The sequence below is a fragment of the Neophocaena asiaeorientalis genome, unplaced genomic scaffold (genome assembly GCF_003031525.2).
Source record: "Neophocaena asiaeorientalis asiaeorientalis breed wild unplaced genomic scaffold, Neophocaena_asiaeorientalis_V1.1 scaffold4, whole genome shotgun sequence".
In the NCBI taxonomy this organism is placed as follows: Eukaryota; Metazoa; Chordata; class Mammalia; order Artiodactyla; family Phocoenidae; genus Neophocaena; species Neophocaena asiaeorientalis.
The window spans coordinates 1788511-1798224 of record NW_020173682.1 but is presented as its reverse complement, the minus strand read 5'-3'; the positions used below and the strand labels follow the sequence as shown (position 1 = coordinate 1798224).

The following is a 9714-nucleotide window of genomic DNA, read 5'->3' as shown; positions in this document are numbered from 1 at the left end:
GACTCTCAACCACTGCGCCACCAGGGAAGCCCACAACTTTTTTTTTTTTTAACATCTTTATTGGGGTATAATTGCTTTACAATGGTGTGTTAGTTTCTGCTTTATAACAAAGTGAGTCAGTTATACATATACATATGTTCCCATATCTCTTCCCTCTTGCGTCTCCCTCACTCCCACCCTCCCTATCCCACCCCTCCAGGCGGTCACAAAGCACCAAGCAACAACTTTTAACTCTTTCTTGTTATGAGTTCCGTAGATCAATGTGCTTCCTGCTGATAACGTAAGCGCTTCCTTTCAGTTGATGGCTGCGAGTTTGGAGGAAAGGAGAATCACACAAATTATCAGTCACCAGTACTAAAAGTTTTATAAAGATTAATTAAAACTGAAACAAATATGATTCTCCTCAGGACATTATTTTATTCCAGTTCAGCTGATGTCTGACGATGTGAGCATATTAGATTTGTCAGATTTGTCTCAAATTAAATGGAAAAGCATTTTGCTTTATTATTTTCTGGTTGCTATGGTGACTTTTTTCCTCAGTAGATGGACAGAACGGTAATGAGGGTGGTGTTCAACACTGCCGTTCCAGGGCCTTAGGGCTGAAATGCCCAGTGAGGCATAGTGGAGAGAAGGCAGAACTGCGAGTAGGGGCTTGGGGGCAGGAGGGTTTGGCGGGGGGGAGGTTGGCCCCAGAGCCGCCGTTCACTATATGAGTTACAAGTCCAGCAGCCTTCTTGAGCCTTGCTCTGCTCATCTCTAAAATGGGCCCGGTATGATCACTCTTGCCTGCCTCGTAGAGTTGTTATGAATTTCAGATAAGATTAACGTGCTCATTAAAAGCACATTGAAAAGCTGTGCACTACCGTACAGATATGAACTATCTTTATTGTAGCTTCATGAACAATTGATTTCTTATGTCTTATCGGGTGATCCTTGTTTCTACCACACAAGGTGCAGAAATAGTAAATCAAAGAAAATGAACAGCTTCTTCCCATACCAGGGCTCAAACCCGTGTCCCCTGCATTGGCGCGTGGATTCTTAACCACTGCGCCACCAGGGAAGTCCCTGAATTCCACACTCTTTATTAAAAATAAAGCAAAACCAAAACTTGTTTCTACCACACAAGGTGCAGAAATAGTAAATCAAAGAAAATGAACAGCTTTGCTGTTCAATATAAACAAGATATTGTTGATGAGGCAGAATTAAATTATTTTGCTTTTGATTCATTTCAGCGTTTGGAACATGTTTTCTCTCCCTATTTAGAATTAAACACAACAGGAGTTTTTGGACTGTCTTGCTATTTCCTTTAACTGGCAGTGGGACAGTATGTGTTGATATAGGTTCCAAGTCACATTTCCTGTGTTGTAACCAGTCTCTTTTTCACAGCTAATTAAGTGGAAAACGATGTATAAATACAATTCGAAAGATTCACATTGTATACTCTTTAAAAAACTCTACTATTTACTGTGAATTATAGTTTTTGTTTTTCATTTATAATTTTAAAAACTCAACTGTTGGTGTGAATTTATTATTTTTCATTTCTATGTATAATTATCCAATTCCAAATTCATATTCTAATGTTTCAGTGTTAACCTAAAGATAGCTTGAATTTATGAAGCAAATTATCAAATAAATCATTACATATTTCTTTTTTTGGTTAATAGAAATGTTCTCAATTTTGTTATGAATATGTTTTCCTTTGTCCCTTAAGGAGAGCATAGAAAAAATAGACATTCATTTTTTCAGTTTTTGGGTTTTTTAAAACATCCTTATTGGAGTATAATTGCTTTACAATGGTGTGCTAGTTTCTGCTTTATAACAAAGTGAATCCGCTACACGTATACATATATCCCCATATCTCCTCCCTCTTGCGTCTCCCTCCCATCCTCCCTATCCCACCCCTCTAGGTGGTCACAAAGCACCGAGCTGATCTCCCTGTGCTACGCGGCTGCTTCCCACTAGCTCTCCATTCTCCATTTAGTAGTGTATATATGTCCATGCCACTCTCTCACTTCGTTCCAGCTTACGCTTGCCCCCATTTTTTCAGTTTTTTAAAGATATATTTTGACATAAATTTTTTTTTTTTGCTTGATACCAAGTACACATTTATTAAAGAATTTCCAAATCTAGGAAAAAGAAATGATACCCAGGAGAGTGAAGCATAACTGGCTAAATGCTGATAAAAGTCTCTCATCTGTGGAATGAAATTAGTATCGAAAGAGAATTATGCCAACACTGTACTATTGAAACTAGCAAATTCTAAAATATCTTTTGGCTACTCGACATAATGATTTATTTATTTTTGTTTATAACTTACCACCAATTAGCACGTGAAAGATAAAATAGAATTCACTATTGTTTTTCAAATCAAAACTTATTGAAACTACTCTTTGCAAACTGAAGGAAAAGCAAAAAGAATTTAATGATTTGCAGGAGGGCATGTGGTAATAGCACTTTTTTTATGTCTACAGATGGATTTTTTTTTCCCCAGGGACATTAAGTATACCTGGCTTCTCTAGCACTGCTTGTACTATGGCATATGCTCAGTAAATATTGATTGAATGGATGGATGGATGAATGGGAATTGGAAAGTTATTTTATGTCGTTCAAAATTTAGAAATACAAAGAGGGAGTTAAATTTCTACCCTAATTATCAGAATTAACTTTATATTTCACTACTTTATAGTTTTTACCATAAAATACCACTGAATTAATTTGTTCTATTTTGCGTTTGATGTGAACTGTTAAATCAAAGTTGTTACCTTTTGGTAAATTAAGCTTCAGAGGTAGTGAGATTATGAAGAGAAAAAGAAAGCTGCAAAGAGTCTTCAAGCTCCAACAGTTTCTTTGTCTCCTCCTCACAAGCACACAGTATTTTTCCCCAGTATGGTATCACTTTTAATAATATTGGAATTTCTCTTTAGGAGACACACACATAAGTGCTATTCATGAGAAAAGAGCACGGCATACCTAAAAATAAAATTGTGCTTTGTTTTTTTATAAACCTTGTTTTTGTTTATTTTAAACCTTAGGGGAAAGTACTCTATGGGTATCCAGAGCTGTAAGTGGGTAAATAAAAAAGTACTGTAATTTTTCAAAGCATCATTGACTGCCAAGAATCTGATATTATCATTCCAGCTTACAGCAACTCAGTTAAGGGTATTAGTATCCTGCTATTTGCAAAGGAATTTACAAGGAAACCTAAAACAATTGGAAAAGACAATGGAAAAATATTATACAGACTTTTAGATGAATCGACTATGATTTTAAAAAAAGAATTAGATTATCTGATGAGCTGAATCTAAATAAAAATGCAGGTGAGGTGTCCAAGCTTCCATTTCCTTGTTCTCTTTTATATTATGTGACCACAAAGTTATTTTCTGCCAAAGGTTTTTTTTTTTTCCACTGGCTTGCTTATTTGATACAACTGATACTAAGAACCATAGGAGCTGAAAATGTAGGTTGAAAAAAATGGGGGTAACAGACTGGCTTTGCTTACCTATAATGTATTTTAGTAAGAGATGCTTTCCATGGGCCACTGTGTTGCACAACTCCAGGGAGCATCGTCTGATGGAATACACTGTGACTGGTGCCCCCTGGGGTTGTGCAGTGGTGCTGAGCACATATACCATCTGTGCTGATTTTGGCTTCAGGAATGTTTTCCACGGATGGTTGTAGTAGGAAAAATATTTTTGAATCTTCACGCACTTATGTTTTTTTAACATTCACCACAGGCTACAATGTCAACACGTCTAATTTTAAATAGCTTTTTCGCAGGACTTTAACCAGAAATAAGAGTAGAAACTTGATAGGAAAGATGCTGTCCTCTGCAACAAATTTAAAGTCTGAAAACACAGAGGTTTTTCAAATGGAAGCAGGAAACCGGCCATTCAAGAAGATGGTAGCGTGCTGAGCTGGAATCCAACTTCTTTACACAATCAGGATTCTTCTTGGAATTCTCAGTTCTTTTCAGTTAAGTGGAGATTCTGTATGAAAACTCTTTCTTTTGAACTTTTATAACACTTTTTTCTAATTCCCTGTACAGACAAATACATTTGCAAAGGTGGATAGTAGACATGACCTCAGCTTTAGTGTCTTAATGTGAAAATGCACATACATTCACAATGGAGTGAGGAGGCATTGTCATTTTTAAACATGAAAAGCCTTGACTTGACGCTCAGTAAGGGAAGGTGCTTGGAAGAATTTACCAACTGATAAGAATATTCTGGAAAATAGAAAAGGGAGATATGTTAACAGAGCAAACAATTTTTTTTTTTTTTTTGCGGTACGCGGGCCTCTCACTGTTGCGGCCTCTCCCGTTGCAGAGTACAGGCGCCGGACGCGCAGGCTCAGTGGCCATGGCTCACGGGCCCAGCCGCTCTGCGGCATGTGGGATCCTCCCGGACCGGGGCACGAACCAGTTTCCCCTGCATCGGCAGGTGGACTCTCAACCACTGCGCCACCAGGGAAGACCCCAAACAATTTTTTTTAATCACCAAAAATTTCTTTTGGAAAACAAAAGAAAAAAATTTAGAATTTTTAGAAAAAACAATTATCGTTTTTTCTAATTTTATCTTTATTTTTTTCTAATTTTGTCTTTAAAATTTGAGCCTTCCTCAAGTTTTACTTCTTCCATACATTTTTCTCTCCCTTTCCATTCTGAAATCTCTGAATTCTTACCAACTATGTGAGTCTGTGGAGTGTAGTAGTTAAGAACCCCACATTGCCGGATTGCACGGATTGGTTGATAGCGGGAGATTCTGCGCATGGGTGGCTCCACCCCTCACGACTTAGGTACCTTAGACAAACCACTCGACCTATGTTTGCATTGATTTGCTCATTTGAGAAATGCAGATAATAATGATCCGTGTGGTTGTTGTGAGCGTTAAAATAGGAACTATCTGTAAAGTGCATCTATGCACTCAGTAGGCAGTGGCAGTGTTTTACTGTGTACCACGTGTTGTAGCATTTGATTATTTGTTATAATGACTTGCCTTAATTACTTTCTAAGGCATGATGTATACATTCATAAAACACATGCTAGAGTCTTTTTCCATGCTTGGGTTTAATACGTCAGTTTTTTGTTTGTTTGGTTTTTAGATGTACATTTCCCAGGGCCAGGACGTATATCATTTTTGTTGTTGTTTTTATTTATCATTCACTTTATTTTTTTTTAATTTTGTTTTATTTTTTTGTGTGTGTGGTACGCGGGCCTCTCACTGTTGCGGCCTCTCCTGCTGCGGAGCACAGGCTCCGGACGCGCAGGCTCAGCGGCCATGGCTTACGGGACCAGCCACCCCACGGCATGTGGGATCTTCCCGGACCGGGGCACGAATCCGTGTCCCCTGCATCGGCAGGTGGACCCTCAACCACTGTGCCACCAGGGAAGCCCTCACTTTATTTTTTAGAGGAGTTTTAGGTTCACAGCAAAACTGAGTGGGAGGTGGAGTTCCCATGTAGCCCGGTCCCCACCCACGCACAGAGTCCACCATTATCAGCCTCCTCCACCAGAATGGGACATTTGTTACAGTTGATGACTCTATATTGACAAAGTCCACAGCTTACATTAGGGTTCACTCCTGAAGTTGTATATTCTATGGGTTTTGACGAATTTATGACATGTGTCCACCCTAACGGTATCATACAGAGTAGCTTTATCACCCTAAAAATCTTCAAAAAAAGCACTCTACCCATTCATCTCTCCTTCCCCTCCAGCCCCCGGCAACCACTGGTCATTTTACTGTCTCCATAGTTTTGCCTTTTCCAGAATGTCATACAGTCAGAATGATACAGTATGTAGCCTTTCCAGACTGGTTTCTTTCACTTTTTTTGTTTTTTTTTTTTTTAGATTTAATTTTGTTTATTTTTGGCTGCACTGGGTCTTTGTTGCTGCACGAGGGCTTTCTCTAGTTGCGGTGAGCGGGGGCTACTCTTCGTTGTGGTGCACGGGCTTCTCATTGCGGTGGCTTCTCCTGTTGTGGAGCACGGGCTCTAGGCACACGGGCTTCAGTAGTTGTGGCTCGCGGGCTCATGCCACCAGGGAAGCCCTCCTCCATGTCTTTTTGTGGCTTGATAGTCCATTTGTTGTTAGTGTTGAATAATATCCCATGTCTGGATGGACCACAGTTTATTTATCTAATTCAGCTACTGAAGGACATCTTGGTTGCTTCCAAGTTCTAGCAGTTAAGAATAAGGCTGCTATAAACATCTCTGTGAAGGTTTTTTGTAGACATATCATATATATATATATATTTTTTAATTTCCTACAGTCTCTCATACAAAGGTAAGGATTTTTAGCACTTAGAATTCCACATCTGAGGTCTGAAAGGACTTAGAAATAACGCATTAGATACAAGGAAACTGAAGACCAAGCGACCTGGTGTCGACTGCGTGTGCAGTCTGTTGTACTTCCTACCAGGAAATTCTTACCTGTATGTAACGAAGAAGATCTAAAAATTAGGTTGACGTCTTGAAAATATTACCAAAGGTTTGATGTGGTGAGCATAAGAGCTGAGAATTATCGCCCCAAATGATATAATCAATTTTTTTTAAAGAGTGAATTTAATAAGCTGTAGCCATGGTTTTTCCTCATTGTTTTATAACTGCTCATTTTAACTTTATTATGACTTTATAATTTCTCTCCTAAGCTAGGCATTGTGCATTTTGAGTTATGTTTTGCGTAGCTGGATTTTTGACTTTTTCCCAGTGGCCGATGCCCTCTTGGGACTGACTGAGCCTTGCTCTTTTCACAGGTTGTGGCGGAGAGTTGTCTGGGGACACGGGCTCCTTCAGTAGCCCCGGCTACCCTAACAGGTACCCCGCCAACAAGGAGTGTATCTGGTACATTCACACAGCCCCTGGGAGCAGCGTTCAGCTCACCATCCATGACTTTGATGTGGAGTATCACGCAAGCTGCACCTTCGATGTCCTGGAGGTAGGAAATTAGATAGTTTTCCGCACGTTATGGGATTTGGGGGGTAGAACTGGAAATCACTCTGCCGAAAACCCTAAATTCTTTCCAGGGGCCAGCAGTGTTCTATTCTTAGACGTTTCGATGAGTATCAGCCCTTGGTGAATGATGCTTGCAGACAAATGGAGTTAATATCTCAGTTTGGCTTTCCCTAAAAGCAGTGCCCGAATGGCTGGGTGTAATTAGAAGGTGGTACCAGGCGGCAGAAGGGAGGGAACCATGGGGGGAGGCTGAGGAGAGAGAACCAAGGAAGGGAGCCCCTGTGGGCGACGTGGGCTTAATCCTGCTGCAACCCCCGAGGTCCTATGAGGTCTGCTGCTCAGAACCATCCCTCTAAGGACACAAGGCATTGGTCCCCTAGCTCCCGTCCCCACTGATGGAACCTGGGATCATCAGTGCCCCACACTTCCAGCCTGAGAAAGCTCCCTTGGGAAAGGCAGTGGGTGGCAGAGTGTAAAGAAGTCGTGGGTGCTCGGGGTAGGACAGGGCAGGGAGCTGAGGAAGTGGCCGCAACTTTTCCAACACGGCTGCCATGGCTTTATCTCGGGTAATTAAGATGGCCCTTGAGATTCGGTTATCATCGGCTGTTTGTTGCAGGAATCTAGTCATTAGATGATTTCCAAGTACACATGAAACTCCTATCGCCTCAGCGGTAGGGACTGCCTCATGGCAAGGTTCTGTATCTAGTAGAAGTTAAAGTCCACGAAGGCTGGGTATTTGTCTGTTTTTGTTCTGTTTTGTTTTGCTTCACTGCTATACCCCCAGAGCCATAGAGCACTTGGCAAATAGTAAACACTTGATATATATTTGTGGGATAAATGAAAGTGTCACATCTCCAATTGTCGTGCAGTGATAATGTACATTTATGGTGATTTGCAAAGGGATTTCAACATCCATTTTCCCATTTGAATGTTAACGAATCCTGTGAGGTAAGAGGGGGATTTTACCGCTCCCCATTTCACTGTTGTCAGAACGGAGGCTCAAAAAGATTGCCGGGTTTTTCCCCAACCATAAGGATGGTGAGTGGAAAAGCTGAGAACGGAATCCCTCCCCGCCGCACACGCCACGTCAGCCAGTGTAGAAGGACAGATGTGGGCAGCGTGCAAGATACTGAAAGGAGCGGCTTGTCGACAGGCCTGTATAGGAAACTTTACAACTTAAAAGCCTTATTTAATTACAAACCAAGTTGTCTCCTTGAAAAGAAATGGGGTTCTCAAATCACGTCCTCACTGAGGAGACGCAGCGTCACTAGGAGTCACATTTAGCAGCTCGAGTCTGCAAAGAAGGACGATGCTGCAGTAAGTGGGACTGGAGACAGAGCCCGTGAGTCCTTGGGTTCCACCCAAGCCCTGTCTTCACGTAAGTCCGGCTGCCCAGGCGTGACTCCAGCTCAGAAGAGGGCCAGTTTCTTCCGAGGAGAGAATAAGGTAGCTCCCGAAATTCACGAAACTCACACGCAGCTCAGACTGTGAAGCAGTGATGACGCTCACGCGGGGAGTGTCGAGACGCTCCCTCCCGCGGGCGAGATTCCTCAGGCGCATGGCAGCCCTTAACCCGCACAAAGGGCTGGCGGCAGTGTCCCACGGTAACGTGGCACGTTCGTCACCCTTCATTTTCATATTGCAAAGCTCGTGTGATCGTTGCCTACTTGGCAACATGTAAATAGGGTTCACTGTGCTTTGGTTTTGTCCCACCCATTACGTGAGAGAGCAAAGAGCAGGCCTGTTCCCTGTGAGCGGCCTTGGGGACAGAGGGGCAGCACAAGGCCTCTGGGCAGCAGCGTTCAGACAGGGTCCTGCACAGAAAGGACCGTGAGAAGAGGCTGCGGTCTGCTTGGGGCTTACCTGTGTCAGGACAAGGTGGGCTCCCGTGTCCCATCCAACCAGGGTTTGAGGGAATATATTGAAACCCTTAAATATTGGGGCAAGTTTTTCTCTTAAGGCTGAAGTGAGTTAACCCCCTGGCTTTTCCCCTCCAGACCTTGTTGGACGTCTCTGCAAATATTCAAGAAGGTGCTGTCATCAATTTGGGTTAATGACAATAGAGTGATTTTTTCCCATCCCTATCACATGGACGCCGATAACATGTTAGCAACAGGTTTCACAATATTTTACCCCAGGTGGGTGTGTGGCCTGGAAACATCGCTGACTTCCTCCACCCATCTGTCCCCGTCCTGTTTGTTCATCAGCCCGTCCTGCTCTGAGCCCCGTAGGGCCTCACTGTCTCCAGGTATCCGGTTTACCTGAGTTTCACCTGATCTAACCAAGAGTCCATCTATTTTTCTCTCAAAAAGCAGGTGTCCGGAGAGTGGCCAGCTGTATCAGGCAACAGCCATTTGGTTACTCATAACCCTGGAATGCTGACTTGATTGTAACAGTAAATGGAGCTAACAGAGCAGAAAGAACTGTTCAAAACAGATTAAAACCATAGGCTTTGAAATGTTCTATATCCTGAGCATTGGCTAAAAACACATTTTTAAATCTCTGATCATCAGACCAATTCTTTTCCCCACAAAGTTGAGTCATATGCTGTAATCCAACGAAGCACACCCTGAAATTCTTTCCATCTTTTTCCTCTTTTGAAGAGTCATGTGCTAACTATTGGTTTTAATTTGTGGAAGCGGAAAGTACCATTCTGTTGTTTGAGTGAGAGAAACGCTGGCTGATTTCACTTCAGTCCTTGAGAAAGGAGCCTGAACAGCACAGAGCAGAAAAGGGAAGCCAGTCCTCGGCGCAGGAGACCCA

At 42.2% G+C, this 9714-nt stretch overlaps 1 protein-coding gene across 2 annotated transcripts in view; it reads left to right on the top strand.

The window, feature by feature from the left end:
- Positions 1-9714, top strand: part of CUBN (cubilin) — a 269991-nt gene that overhangs the window by 109832 nt on the left and 150445 nt on the right. For both annotated transcript variants that reach the window (XM_024750090.1, XM_024750089.1), the window contains exon 30: positions 6753-6934. In XM_024750090.1, coding sequence (XP_024605858.1) covers positions 6753-6934 — 182 coding nt within the window. The remainder of the gene's footprint in view (positions 1-6752; positions 6935-9714) is intronic.